This window comes from Peromyscus californicus, unplaced genomic scaffold (assembly GCF_007827085.1).
Source record: "Peromyscus californicus insignis strain IS unplaced genomic scaffold, ASM782708v3 Scaffold_16__1_contigs__length_79575227, whole genome shotgun sequence".
Lineage (NCBI taxonomy): Eukaryota > Metazoa > Chordata > Mammalia > Rodentia > Cricetidae > Peromyscus > Peromyscus californicus.
Window position 1 is genome coordinate 13506768 of NW_026294458.1, and position 15503 is coordinate 13522270.

General features: G+C 49.2%; 1 protein-coding gene across 1 annotated transcript in view; it reads right to left on the reverse strand.

Moving 5' to 3' along the window:
* Positions 1-15503, reverse strand: part of Pdia5 (protein disulfide isomerase family A member 5) — a 94521-nt gene that overhangs the window by 15955 nt on the left and 63063 nt on the right. Inside the window, exon 11 of the mRNA XM_052740438.1 lies at positions 12154-12290. Within this exon, the coding sequence (XP_052596398.1) occupies positions 12154-12290 (137 nt within the window). The remainder of the gene's footprint in view (positions 1-12153; positions 12291-15503) is intronic.

Genomic DNA, 15503 nt, shown 5'->3' on the forward strand with positions numbered 1-15503 from the left:
TTTACAGGTGGAGAAACTGAAGCACTAAGATGATGGTGGACGGCTGCTTGAGACTCACAAGTCAGAGGTGTGCCGCAACCCCCAGCAATCCTGCGGGAAGCCCTCTGGAGATGGCACAGACCTCCTGGTACTGCGTTATTAGCAATGATTACTATTGCTAATCACTTTCTCCGGGCTGCAGGTTGGGAATAAGAACCCACAGAAGCCAAAACATGGGAAAAGTTCAGTTCTGAATCCCCACAGGAGAAGGTATGAGACACCGGCACAGGACCTACAAACTAATGGCATTTCCTTGGGCTAGAACCTGCTCTTCCCTTTCCTTATAGGCATACAAATGCATCCAGATGTCATGAAGAACAGAATTTGATATATTAAAAAGCAAACAGGGGCCAGTGGGTAAAGGCGCTTGCTGCCAAGCCTGATGACTTCAGTTGGATTCCTAGGCTCTACATGGGAGCAGAAGAAAACGAACCTCTACGAGCTGTCCTTGGACCTCCATATAGCACATATATGCTATAATACATACATATGCATACATACATGCACACACATGCACAAATAAATGCAAAAAATTAAAGACATTTTAAAAAAAAAACAGAAACAAACAAACAATAACAACAAAAAAAATCCCAGACACTTTGTGGGTAACATTAGGGGATCAGAGAGTTCTTTTATTTTCATTGAAGGAGTGGTTTCCGGCTTTGGATGCTAAGAGCCTAAGTGGTGAGGAGTCTTGACAGCTGAAGGATGCTCTCAAAGGGATCCCAGTTGCACGGGGACCTGACATAAATGAGATTTGGAACCTGCTGAGAAGTGACAGTCTTTTGGGGGGTGTGCTAATTGTGTGGGATTCTGGTTGTTAGGAAAAAATAAAGACAAAAAGAAAGGAAGACAGAAAGCCACGGGCCGCCATTATCAGAGAAGATCTTCCACGTCTTCCCTTCCCAGAAGTCACCAGAGCAACTCAACTGACGTTCCTATTTCCATCTGGCCTTGCCGAGGATGGAGGTGTCTGCTCCTCCACAGCACTGCGAAGCTCGGCTCCAGGTGGTACAGTGACAGAAGACTTCAGCCCATTGTCACCCTGTCCCTGGGGAGGGACAAGGGGCTCCGAAGTCGCCATTCTGCTTCCTGACAGAATCCTAACTGAACACCAGGCTGCCGGGCAGAGCACGGGGGACAGGGCTCAGTCAAGGACAGTGACTCAGTGACTCTGATGGCCTCCAGCCCAGGCAGTAGCTGCCAGTCGTGCCCACATGCTGGCTCTTCCCAAATGGCCTTTGGGCAGAGATATCACAAACCTCCCCCTGGAGGCTCCAAAGTACCCGACCGACAGGCAAGAAAAGGACATGGGGACCCTGCAACTTCTGCTTAGGGAGCTCCCCACTCCTGCTGGGTTCAAACACAGAAGGGAAGAGAAGGTTTCAGGCATTGGGCTCTTCCAGTCTGAAGACAGAGAGGACCACAGCCCGTGGCTTGGGACAATTTAGTGTTCACAGGATGTTTTGAGGAGATGAACCTGAGAAAGAGCCGTCCCTATGACCCCTTCCTGGATGCCGTTCGTTCAACTGCACACTGCTGGACTCTAGTCTCAGAATCCGACGCCTCCAAGGCAGGACCTGGGAATTTTCTACCCTGCGCTTCCACATGAAGCAAAGTGACCACCATAATAAATAGTTACTGAACAGCAACAAGACGAACAGGCGTAATTAATCTGAAGGGAACAAGAGTGACCAGGGGCTTGGGAAGACCATTGGAAGACACAGATGAAAGGACCAAATACACAAGCACCAGGAACACAATGACCCAATCTTCAGAGGACAGACAGCCTCAGAACATGGATGTCCCCAGGCCCCACTCAGTAGTGCAGAGTTCTGCGGCAAGGCAAGGAAGACCACCGGCCCAGAAATTGTCCCCAAAGGTTCCTCCGAGACATTGAGCACTGGCCCCCAGGGCTGCTTCTGGATGGAGTAGGGGTCATCTGACTCTACTGGGCCTCATCTGACTAGAGCCCCATCAACTCGAGAAGTGTTAAAGCCATCATTATTTTGAATTATAAAAACATACTTTCCAGAAATAAGCGTTTTAGCATCATTACAAACCATCTGTCTTTTTTTCCCCTCTAAGAATTAGGTTTAAAAGGGAGGGGGCAGGCTGGAGGTTGGTCGCCTTTCACACTAACATCTGTACCTTCAGACTACAAGCAGATCCCCAGGAATGACCACAGAAGCCCTTTTAATAGAGCATACTTGGAGGATACAGAGTGGGTGGTGCTATTTTCCTGTCCCTGCACCTCGTTCCAGTTAGAAATGTGCAGCCTGCAATCAGCTGGGGACTCCATGCTAGTCTCTCTTTCCAGACAGCTGTCTCAGCAGTAGGAGGGAGAAGAGGCAGCCTTGGAGGCTGAGTCTCGGGTGCTAAAGACTCCACTACAAGTTCTTCCCCACTGATGCATCTACCTCCAAATTCATGAGTAACTTCTAAGGGATCCCACCCAGGTCTCGCCACTGGGCCCCAAGAACTCATGTCCCAGACTAAATGGTTAGGAGGCTGAAGTGGTCCCTTTCCCATAAGAGGTGGGTGGAGGAAGGTGGGGGGCCCTACAGATGCCCAGGCTCAGGTAACCTTCTATACTCAAAGATACGTTAGAAGCAAAACAGGATAGTCCATGGGAGGTTCTGCTGGCTTAGTGTGAAATACATTATAATTTAAAGTCATTGGCTTGAATTAAAAAGAGAAGAAGAAATCCTTTGGGGTTTATGGTCAGGATGATGACATTCTACAGTGCTTACAGGGACCGCACAGGGCTACCTCCAGCCCTATGCTTCCTATGCCCTGCTCAAAGTCCACTCCGTTCTCCTGCCTGAGGCCAACCTCCTCTTAGTAGGTAGAGTGAGTTCACCTGTATAAGAAGCCTCGGAGAAAAGCAAGTCCAGAGACACCCCTGCTGTCGGGGGCTGGGTCTGTCACCCCGGAATTCAGCCTGGCCTAGAGAGAAGGCAGGGAGTGATGGCTGCAGAGGCCTGAACTTGCATTTCCAGAAACAAGCTAGCTCAGAAAAGGTCCCCCAACACTCTGTCCCCCGAACATGCTGTGGGTGACACTGTTGGTAGGGCCTGGACAGTGGGATTGCCACAGAGGTCAGTGGATGGAAAACAGGAAATCCTACTAACGGAAAATGACCGCTTCTTTCTAAATGTCCTAGTTGATGCGGCAGGATCCTTGAGGATGAGAGAATGCACCTTACACTCCCTTCACGCCTTTATCAGGTTTCTGTCCTTTGATGCCACTGCCCTGCTGGGGTGGAAAATGGGCTCAACACCACCTGCCAGCTTCTATCAACAGAGGGCCAGAGGCAGGCTCAGAGACTGAGAATTGGCTCACTGGGCAGAGGGGCCGTGATCAGCCACAGTGCCTGTGTTGGGCATGAAGACGACTAAAAACCTCTAGATTCTTCTGCTCACATGGACGGCTCTCTCCTGGAACTTCCAGTCTTGTCTCTCGGGGCTGAGTTAGGAGGAGTTTGTTTTCTGTACACAACCATTTAAAACTATCCCAGCAGCCCCACGAGACAAATGACAGAGATCAGCGGGTCCCTTTTACAGTCAGAGCATGTGGCTCTAGGAGATGAAATGGTAAGTCCCCTCAGGGTCACCCTCCTTATCACAGCCCCACCCTGATGGATAAGACAGCATCCCTCCAGACTACCCCTGTGGTCCCCCCCTCCCTGCTTTGGGCCCCACTTTGAGTCTTTCCAGCTCATGTCAGCTCTATTGAAGGAGCTGTTTTTCTTCTGGTCATAAAATACTTCTTACTCAGATATTCCCACGGCATTTAATTTTAGGTTGCCTTGTGACGGATCAGTGCTATCTCCTGATATTTATGAGCAGCTAGGGTCTCTTTTCACAATATAAATCATATCACATCCCCTTGCTTAAAACTTTCCAAGGGCTTTCCGCCACAGGTGGTAGACTAAAATCTAAGCTCCTTATCATCACCACAAGCCCAGCACCATCTGGCTCCCACCTGCCCATCAGCCTCGGCTCAGCTCACTTCCTCCCGACCTTCACGCTACAGTCTCTCTATCACAGAAGCTTACTTCTACCTCAGGACCCTTGAATGCGTTCCCTCCTCACCTCAAATACTAACACTCCCCACCCCAGTTTATGTGTAACCCTTCTTAGGCTTCTGCTCAAATTCCAATCTTACTCTTAACCCAAAGGGGCCTCACCCTACTGTTCCCAGTCTTGACTACTGTCTCCAGAGATCACCAGCCTTCTAGATGCTGGTCTAGCATTTCTCAGACCTGTGATAGAGCTCACTAGAAATCATTGGTTGTCCATTCTAGCATCCTCTGCTTTTCAAATGAGATCCCAAGGCTAGGCACTAAACTTCTTCAGACAGAGTTTATGACGAGAGGCCCATGAAGGTCCAGAGGAGGGGAAAGGTCTGGCCGAGTAACGTCTTCCTCCTTAACAACATCTGTTTGGGGGAGCTGTTGTGATACACAGTATCTGTGCTGCCCCAAGTCCCAACCTCCTTCTGTGTGTCCCTTGCTATGTGAGCTGCAGGACAGTCAGGAGCCTTAGATGTGGGGAGTAGGGCTCTGGCCTGCTGCTAGTGTCCTCACTGTGATTTGACAGGCCATTAAGCTTTACGGCCCAACTTCCTTGTTGGGTATTTTTTTTTTTTTATTATCGGTGTAAGTGTGCTAGCTGCTAACTCCGTGATCCACGGAGTTCTGACACTAACACCTTTATCCCATTCTTCTCTGGCTCTGTTACCCCAGAGCCCTCAACCTCCTCTGGATTATATTGAATTCACCTCTACTGACAGCTATATTATAGACTAGCCATGGGCCTCCCTGGATGCTGAAAGCCGAATCTTCCAGGAGGTCAAATTCATCTGTAAAACTCCCTGGTAGCTCAGTTCAGAGGGTTTCCTACTAATGCAGGTAGAATTGCTGATGTTTGGGAACCGTCAAGGGCCAAAGCGGGCCCGCTGATCCCTTGGGACTGAGTCACACCCTGATGGACACTTCTATTTATCACAGCCCTTCATCCTGCAGAGGTCTCCCCATCTTTTATGTTACTGTAAAATGTGGATAACAAGCTTTTAAAATTTTATTTGCAGGTTTCAATCCTGAGGAAATAATCTGACATGTGGATAAATATTTATGCATGGAAGCGTTCTCGGGCAGTGTGACTTATAATGGAAAATTCAGTAAACAACTCAAAGTTTCAACATTCTGTCACTGGTTAAGCAATTTACAGTGCCATTCTATGATGGAACATCATGTGGCCACCAAAAGCGTGCACAAAAAGGTGTTTTTAGTAACATAAGAAAATATCAAGAAGACAATGTAAATGAAAAGGATGCATAGATTAAAAAAAAAAGTGGGGGGAGGTAAAGTCCCTTCACCTGGCCAAAAAAAAAAAATCCTCAAAAAAAACAAAAAACAAACAAACAAAACAAAACAAGAAAAGTTTAAAAGAAGAGAATGAAATGCAAAACAATTCTGGGGTGGATTTGCTCAGCACAACAGAAACCGATGACTGGGAAGGCAGACTGGCCGAATGGCCTAGTGCTGAGGTGTGGCTCCCAGGACGGCCTGGGTTAATTTTAATTCGGACTGCACTGGTTTGGCCGTATGACCTTGGGCAAGTTCGCAGGCCTGCCGGTAGGTACCCTCCTTTTTATAAAACTGGAATAATGACACAAGATTTGTTGTAAAGATGCAACAAAGTAATTATATCTCCAAAAATAACACCTGATCCATAGCAATTACTCAGTAACTACTACAACGTGGCTACAAAAGCACAAAGTTTTACAGGAGGAGAAGCGCCCACAAGCAAAGCTAAAGCAAGCTAGAGACTAAGAGAGCATCAGAGATGCGGGGGAGAAGATGGGGGACAGGGGCGGAGATGGGGGACGGGGCCGACACACTAACAGATAAAGACTAATACCAGACAGAGCTCTGGGTAAAAGGCCAGAGGGAAGTGGGCAAAGAGTCTGATTAGGGGCCTCCCCTCAAAGCTCATGTGTCAAGCCCATGGTGTTGTTGGGAGGTGTAGAAACTGCTGGAGGGAAGAAGGTCCCTGGAGGTTTCCACTCTCCCCTTTGAGGACATAGTCCCTTCTCTTCTCTGCTTTCTCAGACTACCGTGGCCTCCTCCACCACATATACCCTGCCATGATGTCCTGTTTTGACAAAGGCCCACAGGCAACTGGGCTAAGTGACCATGGACCCCTGAAACCATGAGCCAAAAATAAGTCTTTCCTCATTTTCATCTGGTTTTTCTTAGGAATGTTTTCAGTGATGAAAGCTGGCTAACACAGCAATGGGTTATTGCAGGAAAGGATGTTTTGTTTCTTTGGTGTTAGGAGAGCTACAGGCAAGCAAAGTTGACGGTATCGTATCTGTGTACATCCGTTATTTCTGCAGAAATGACCTCAGTGTGTGACAGAAAACAACCTAAGGGAGGGAAGATTTCTTTTGGTTCATGGTTTTCAAGAATTTTGGCCCACTGTGGAAGGGAAGGCGTGGCTGAGCTCCTTCACGGATGGCAGTGGGAATGTAGGAAGGGGGCCGTTCACATCATGATGGACCAGGATGCAGGACCTGATGGTAACTTTCAAAAGCTCACCCGCAGTGGCTTGTTTCTGCCTGCTATACCCCAACCTCCTAAAGGTTCCACAGCCTCCCCTAAACAGTGCCAACAGTTGGGGAACAAGCATTCAAAACATGAGGTTATAAGGGACATTTCAGACACAATCCACGTCTTAGCTACTTTTCTATTGCTGTGATAAAACAGCACGACCAAGGCAACTTACAGAAGGAAGGGTTTATTTGGGCTACGGTTCCAGACAGTCGAGTCCATCACCATCAAGGTGAGGAAGGGAGAGAGCAGGCAGGCATGGCAGCTCGCACAGCAGAGAGCTCAGCTTTCAAACCACATGCAGGGAGCAAAGAGCAAACTGGGAGCAGTGAGTGGCTTTTAAAACCTCAAAGCCCCACCTCCAGTGACATACTTCCTCTAGCAAGGCCACACCTCCTAAACCTACCAACGGAGGACCATGCTGACCACATCGAAGCCTACAGAGGACATTCTCATTCAAGCTACCACAAACCATAACACCAAGGTTGCCAGGGTACTGACTCTGCAACACATGGAAAATTTCTGGGTTACCTAGAGAAGTTCCAAAACAACAAGACCATCCATGGCAAGTAAGTTCACGTTGGCAATTAATCCTAAACTTTTAGACATGGCTCCCGATATATGTCTAGAAATGTTTCCTGTACTGTTTGAATAGTGAAAAAGTGAGGACGAATGTCTATCAACGGGGGATTTGTTTCAAAGTAATGGCATATTCAAATTATAACACACTATGCAGTAGTTAGATTTATATGTCAACACTTACATCGACGTGAAAACATCAGAACCTACTGCTGAGTGAAAAATCAAATCATAGGAAAATGGATAAAGAATGTCCCTGTTCATATTAAAACAGGAGGAGGAGGTGGAGGAAGAGGAGGGAGAGGAGGGGGAGGGGGAGGAGGAGGAGGAAAGAAAATTCCCATATGTAGACGAAGTACTGCAGAAAGAAATGTAGATGCTGACGTCAGTAGCGTCTAACCCTGGGGTGGATGGTGGACCTGGGAGAGGGGGCTTCCCACTGTTTCCACTGGATTCTTACCCAGACCTTGACCTCTGCACTGCCAACAACAATCTTACTATTCTGAAATTATTTGTATAATTAGAAAAGCAGCAGCAGGCGTTAGGGCACGATGGTTGCACAAATCTACACACATGTCGGCAAAAAGGACAGTTTTACTACATGCTCACTTAAAGACATTAAGAGCAAGGGAAAGGGGGCTGGAGCCATGACTAGGTGGTGAAGATCACCCGATGTCCTTGCAGAGGACCCAGGTTTAGCTCCCAGCACCCACATGGTGGCTCACAACTGTCTATAACTCCAGTATCAGGGGATCCAACATCCTCTTCTGGCCTCCCCAGGTATCAGGCATGCATATAGTGCACATACATACAGGCAGGCAAAACATACATATAAAATAAATATAAAAATTTTTATTTTAAAAAGAGGGAAAAAGACAAAAACAAAAAAAAAAGGAAAGGGAAGGGAAATGATGCCTCCAAATGGAGTGGCCACCTCTGGAAATGGACTGGAGGTAGTTTTGCTTTTTCTCGGTCATGTATGTTTCTCCATACAGTGGCAGTACTCTCCCCCGGGCATTCCAGGAGAGGCAGAGAAACCAACCAAGGGGCCGGGAGATGGGGCTCACCTGGGCGTGCTTGACTGGCACACACAAAGCCCTGGGTTTAACCCCTAGAACTGTAAAACTGGGCATGGTAGCATACGCCTCGAATGTTAGCACCTGACAGATGGAGATGAGAAGATGAGAAGTCCAAGGTCATCCTTGGCTACATTGAGGTTTGAGACTAGCTTGGGCCCTATCTTTAAAAAAAAAAAAGAAGGAGAGGGGCTGGAGAGATGGCTCAGCAGTTAAGAGCACTGGCTGTCCTTCCAGAGGACCCGGGTTCAATTCCCAGCAACCAGGTGGCAGCTCACAACTGTCTGTAATTCAAGTTCCAGCGGGTCCGACTCCCTCACAAAGACATGAAGGTCAAATACCAATGCATACAAAAATTTAAAAAAAGAAGAAAAGAAGGAAGGAAGAAGAAAACATCAGCAAGAGAAAGTGAGTGACCGCCATCTGATTTCTTGCACAGTATGCGGCAGAAATAAAAAAAGGTACTAGAGTGGCAATAACCAGTACCTGCGGACATGCTTTTTACAGACCCTGTTTCTGTTCCCTGAGGGGCTGAAAGGGGCCTAGAGCTACAGTCTCCCATGATGCAGCATTCATGCCAAGCCCCTCACGGAGGGCCCGGGGGAGGTCAGGCACAAGGCTTAGCTGACAGAGGAGGAGAGGCCATTCTAGGGCTGCAAAGCCAGGCTGCGCCGCACACAACACAACCCATGCGCCCATACCTCTCTCTCTCTCTCAGACCTTGACTGACATTTGCACTGTCCTCCCCAGGAGGCTCAGCCTAGCTCCTGGAGAGCAAGGCCCAGGGGACGAATACGGTTGTAAACCGGGTGACTGCAGCTAGTCTAGGCAGAGGGTCTCAACAGGTACGGCCTATACTTCAGACATCCGAAGACGACCCAGGCATCAGCTGTACCAGAGAGTGTATGGCTTACTGGGAGAAAGTAAAGGAAAACTGTCAAGCCACTGGGCAAACTGAGGCAAAAAGAAGCTAAAGAAGCTGGGGACCCAAAGAGGTTTCAAGGTCAGTGTGATGACAGAGGACTGATCACATACTATGAGAGCCAAAGTTACATTTTAGGTTTTAATTACTATGCCTTAGTGATCCATGAAACAGAAATGCCTCTGATCTGCAAGCCCCTTGCCCAAGGGCAGATAGTTCCTGAAATGCTGGCAGCTATTGTTTGTGGGAGATAACAAGTTTTCACTCCCCTAAACAAGTTTGTTTGACCCATCTGCACCGGATGTGCTTGATCACACCAGGGCAGGAGGTGATACTCTTTACTCAGTTATAAACCAGGCAACTCTGAAAGTCTGCCTTGATGCATGTAACTTGGTTTTTAGTTACTGATTACAACTAAGTATATGCTCTCCACACAGGCCCAGACAAGGCGGGATGAGGATGTTTCCCCCAGGTGGCACCATCCTGTCCTGCTCTCCCTATCACAGGCAGAACAGCAATTCCCCTGTTGACTGTCTCCGTAAAAGAAAGGCATGCTCGATCTCTGATCCCGTAACCCTGCCCAGGAACCAGGTCAAGCACAGCCAGCAATCCTCGGCAGAGTCATGGTTTGCTATGCTGACAGATTCCAATTTCCTTTTCCTTAATCTTCGAGGGGGTCTGTTTCCCAGCCACTCTACATGGCCTGGGACTGACACCTGAAATAGTATGACTTTCAGGATTCACCCTCTCTTGCTCTGCAGGCCTCTACCCTCTTGATGGGGTTTGGGGAGCACTCTGGCTCGAAGTACAAATCCAAGCAACGAAGAGTGCTCCTGTGGATCCCACCCTGAGCTCTGGTTCCCCTTTACACCATGAGGCTTCAGCCCTTCCCAGGACAGAGGGTCTAGAGAGCACAGCATTTGGAGCAGAACCACTGCCATCTAAGGGGACATCAGCAGGCAGTTCATCCAGAAGTGAACCTCATGCTGTGGCATGGACCCCTCACTCTGCAGGAAAGCGGGGATAAACACATGTGCCGGCACATAAACGGACAGGGCATGAGTGAGCACTCCTGAAGGAGCACGTGCCAGGGCATCCGCCAGTATCTGCTCTACAGCTGGGATGGAGATGCAAGCAGGGTGACTTCGGCTCTGGGTCCAACATAATAACTTCCTGCAAGACTGGCTTCCAGCCACAACTCTGAGCCGGGCCAGGAAAGCATAGTTTAGCTTGGAGGTGGGTGACGGTGGGTACAATGCTGCCCGCTGTCCAGGCGGTGGGTATCTGTAAGGTGTCGCTAACCTTGGGGATACCTGTAAGTAAGACTCACCACCCCCAGACCTGGAGAACGCCACACTCCACAGGCCCTGGCATTAACCTTCTGTGCTTTGTTTGTGAGATAAGGTCTCACTCTGTAGCCTGGGCTGGCCTCAGACTCACAGTGGTTCTCCCACTCCCAGGGCTGGCATCACAGATGTATGCCATCTTGCTTTGCTCCTCTGACACTGTCCCTAATCATCAGGTCGTAATCACAAGTCTGAAGAGTCTTTGAAAAAAAAAATACGTTTTTGAACTCTTTGTCTGTTTTCTAGAACTAGAAACAAAACGTAAGAAGTGCTTTTCTGCCGGGCGGTGGTGGCGCACGCCTTTAATCCCAGTACTCGGGAGGCAGAGCCAGGCGGATCTCTGGGAGTTCCAGGCCAGCCTGGACTACAGAGTGAGTTCCAAGAAAGGAGCAAAACTACACAGAGAAACCCTGTCTCGAAAAACCAAAAAAAAAAAAAAAAAAAAAAAAAAAAAGTGCTTTTCCTCTGGATTCCCAAGAATTCAGCACTTTTTCAGGAAAAAAAAGGGGGGGGGGATTCGTAGTAGCAGCTCCCCAAGGGGTCAAGCTAGACCTTGTACCCCACCCTCACCCCCACTGAGTGGCCACCAAAGACCGGAGCAGCATAGGACTCGAAAACAATGGGCAATCTGTGCCAATCTTGTCTGCAAGGCGGTGCCAACCACACTCGCTCGGTGGCACCGCGGGTGAGATGGGAGATGACCCTTCTGAAGCCACTCTGTTAGCGTAAGGACCTTCCGCTGACAGGCTTAATCAGTTGTGCACCCCCCTCCTCGTGGAGTGTGTCTCTATGGCTCTACATCTTCTTTCCCTCTCACACACTGTGACACCAGGCTTCTGGTACTCATCTGTGAAGCACGGCATTCTTGCTGTGTGTCCCCCCCCCCCCCCCCCACCCGCTCATCATCACTCCGCAAACTGGCAGGAGGCTAAGAGCACCAAGGGCCGCACATGCGCAGATCTTGTCCCAGGCCCCGCAGCTCATCTCCAATTGGGAGTGGCCAGCCCTTCCCAGAAGCGCCTGGAAGCTCCATGCAGGACTGCCATCTTTTACTCTCACGTGACCTTACTCTCCCTCCCAGGACAGCCCTCTCCTCCTGAAGCCTAATCGTCGTCATCAGCTTTCTGTTCTCCACAGTGCAGAGAGGACAGGGGCTCAGAAAGATTCTAAGCTACATGCCTTCCAGCCACTCTTGAGAGGACCAGGGTGGCACTCTAGATGCTGGCCTCACTGCCTGCTCAGCTACAGAGCAAGGGCAGGCCCTCTCTCCATATGGTTCCCACCCTAAGGAGGACCAGTATTGCTCTAGCTAGAACCTGGTCCGACTCCTCAGCCCCTGCTGGCTTGGAGAACACTCAGGCCTACAGGGGCTGGAGCTTCACTGAGTGCTCCCGAGGAACACGTGTGGCCTGATCGGGGCCTCTGTGCAGTTCCGATGGAGACACAAGGCAGGCGCATGAGCTGAGGACAGGCACCATGCCAGTTCCCACTAAGTCCCCTATCCAAAGAGTCCCACGGCGGTGTGTCCTATTCTGAGGAAGGGGGAGGCAGGGGCAGCAGAGTTCCACTCACATGGGGCGTGGAACATGACGAGGACAGAGGAGTGCTCCTTCACAAACTGGTCAAAGTCTTCATCGGTCAGGTGATAAACGGAGCCGCCCTCATCTGCCCAGGGAGTCTCGGGGACCTGGGGCTGTGGCGGCTGTGGACTGGAAGACCAAAAAAACAGGCAGCGCTCAGAGCAAGCCCTGGGGCCTCAACAGCCCTTACAGAATCCAGCCCCCTGCACACATTAGCTAGCTCCCACACCAAGGCCTCTTACACACTGGACCTGGAGGAAGAGTCCTGAACTGAAAGGGATCGCCCTGCCCATCTCCCCTCAAAGCAGCATCGAGGTACTTAGCAGACACCAGTGCTCATGGTGGCTGTTTGCTACAGCTTTCTAAGACAGCTCAGGAAATCTCACTTTCCCCAGCAACTGGAGGGCTTGCTAGCCTTGTCAAGGGATCGCCAACTTCCAGCAAGCTGGCGAGAACAAAGCGCAATGGTGCAGAGTGCCCTCTGGGGAAGCTGGATGTCCTACTCTGTGCCACTCACTGGCAGGGCATAGGAGGAGGAAGGAATGGGGTCAGAGGGCTGGGAAAAACTAAACCTGGCTGAGCAGAAAGAAACTGTGAAGGTGTTGGGGGTGACCATTGAGCTTGAGGAAAACCAGGTTGGTGGTATACACCCTGCCAGAATCTTCCGATACTTTACTAATCCATCTCGAGGCTCAGAACAGACATGGTGCCCCCCCCCCCACCCCAGCCCTCATCTACTCCATCACTCACTAGCTGCAAACCTCAGCAGCTGCCTGGTCTTTTAGGAGCCTGTTTCCCCCACGGAGAACCACAGGCTGGTGTCTATAGCTCCTGGTGCTATGTGGAGGGAAGGCTCCCAGGTACCCACTTCCTGCCCAGGATGAGATGGCTGGTGACATAAGATCCCTGCTGGTGACATAAGATCCCTGCTGCTTTACTGCCAAGCACCTTTGCCAAAGCACCTTAACTGCAGCTTTGAAAAAACCCTTTGTTTGACAAATGTGAAAAGACAGCCATTGTTCCCTGCCTGCAAGTGCCTACAGCAGGGAATGTTTCAGAGTTCCAGCAGTCGGGCTGGAGAATTAATCAGAGAGCAAGGCGGCTCACACAGCAGGACTTGCCATCTCCCAACCCCACAGAAGCAGAAGCTGGGTTCAGAGTCTATGAGCCCAGGTTGGCTTTGCGGACTGAGCTGCCCCGGTAACCTCAGTCTCACTGATGTTGAGAAACAGGAAGTGGCAAAGCCTTTGGTCCACGTTTACCAGTGTCAGACCGTAACAGGTCTGGCAGGAGAAGATTTCGAAAGAGATACTTGAGTCTCTCAGTCTGACATCAGCTTTGAAACAATGGATCCCAAAGAAACAAGAACTCTGGAATCTCAGCTGGGAAAAGGAAAGGGTACCAGCCAGAGGGGGACCTGGTCTCCCTGAAAGAGATTTCACACAGTTCTACAATGGAGACTGAAGCTCGGATAACGATGGGTCAGTACTGGGCAGGACCACACCTTGACCAAGATAGCTTACAAGTATCCAGTGGCTCTCTATTCAAACATCCACCCCATGTCAGGACCCCAAAGATGGACTTGGGGGTTTGCTGGATCCCTTTGTCCCTCTTCCCACATTGAAGAAAAAACAAAAAAGCAAAAAACTCCCTTTTCTGCTTTCCACTTATTTATTTATTTTTCAAGACAAGGTCTCACTATATAGTGGCTGTCCTGGAACTCGCTATGTAGACCAGGTTGGCTTCAAATTCACAAAGGTCTACCTGCCTCTGCCTCCCAAGTGCTAGGATTAAAGGCGTGTGCTATTATACCCAGTTGCTTTGCACTTTTGATTTGGCTCTTTAGTTGGCTTATGAGGATGGGAGGTCACACCTGACTTGGGACACAGGTTGTGACCCCCACATCCTATAATAAGATGGTAAAGATGGTACTGGTGGCAAATTCAAGCTTTGGGAAATCACCGGCCAGACACCAGTTCCATAAAATCTAGCTTCTTTTACCTGTCCTGGAACTCACTCTGTAGACTAGGCTGGCCTTGAACTCACAGAGATCTGCCTGCCTCTGCCTCCCAAGTGCTGGCATTAAAGGTGTGCGCCACCACCTCCTGGCGAAATCTATCTTCTTATATTTGGGCTCAAGCCATTAGCCCTTCACACCACCAATTACATTAGAGAATTCATCTTTACAGTATATATCTACTCCAGCTAGATGTGGTAGCACATACCTTTAATCCCAGCAGAAGCAGGCAGATCTTTATGAATTTGAGGCCAGCCTGGCCAGCAAGTTCCAGGCTAGCCAAGTTTACATACTGACACTGTACTTCAAAATCATGATGATGATGACAATTTTTTTTTTTTTTTTTTGGTTTTTCGAGACAGGGTTTCTCTGTGTAGCTTTGCGCCTTTCCTGGAACTCGCTTTGGAGACCAGGCTGGCCTCGAACTCACAGAGATCCGCCTGGCTCTGCCTCCCAAGTGCTGGGATTAAAGGCGTGCGCCACCACCGCCCGGCGATGATGACAATTTTTAAAAGCTATCTCTAGCAGGCGATTTGCCATGCAGAGACTAGGGGTCAGTTAGTATGCATCAGTAGGGGCAGGTTAGGTACACCGTGAACCACCTCTATAGTGGAGGATGGAGTGCTGAGGAACAGTGAGTATTCTTTACACAGTAGCATGGATAGACTTCTGCAGATGTACATAGCAATCTGTAATTACCAGCTCTTGTATAAAAAGAGGAGATAAATGCTCTTGTTTGTACCTACTATGAAAAAGAGTTTGAGACCATACAAGAAATGAGTTGAAGTTAATTCCTCTAGGGTGTGGCAGGGAGAACAGGAAGGAAGAAAAGTCAGAAGGAAGGCTTTTCAATGCATACAAGTATCTTAGATCTTTAAAAAATTATATAAATGTAGTCTATTAAAAATCAAAGTAGCCGGGCGGTGGTGGCGCACGCCTTTAATCCCAGCACTCGGGAGGCAGAGCCAGGTGGATCTCTGTGAGTTCGAGGCCAGTCTGGGCTACCGAGTGAGTTCCAGGAGAGGCGCAAAGCTACACAGAGAAACCCTGTCTCGAAAAACCAAAAAAAAAAAAAAAAAAAAAAAAAAAAAATCAAAGTAAGCCGGGCGGTGGTGGCGCACGCCTTTAATCCCAGCACTCGGGAGGCAGAGGCAGGTGGATCTCTGTGAGTTTGAGGCCAGCCCAGTCTATAGAGTGAGTTCCAGGACAGCTAGGGCTACACAGAGAAACCCTGTCTTGAGAAACAAAACAACAACAAAAATCAAGGAAATTTTAAAAACTCAACGAGAGCATCAACATGAGATGCAAAAGCTAAGTCCTGGCAG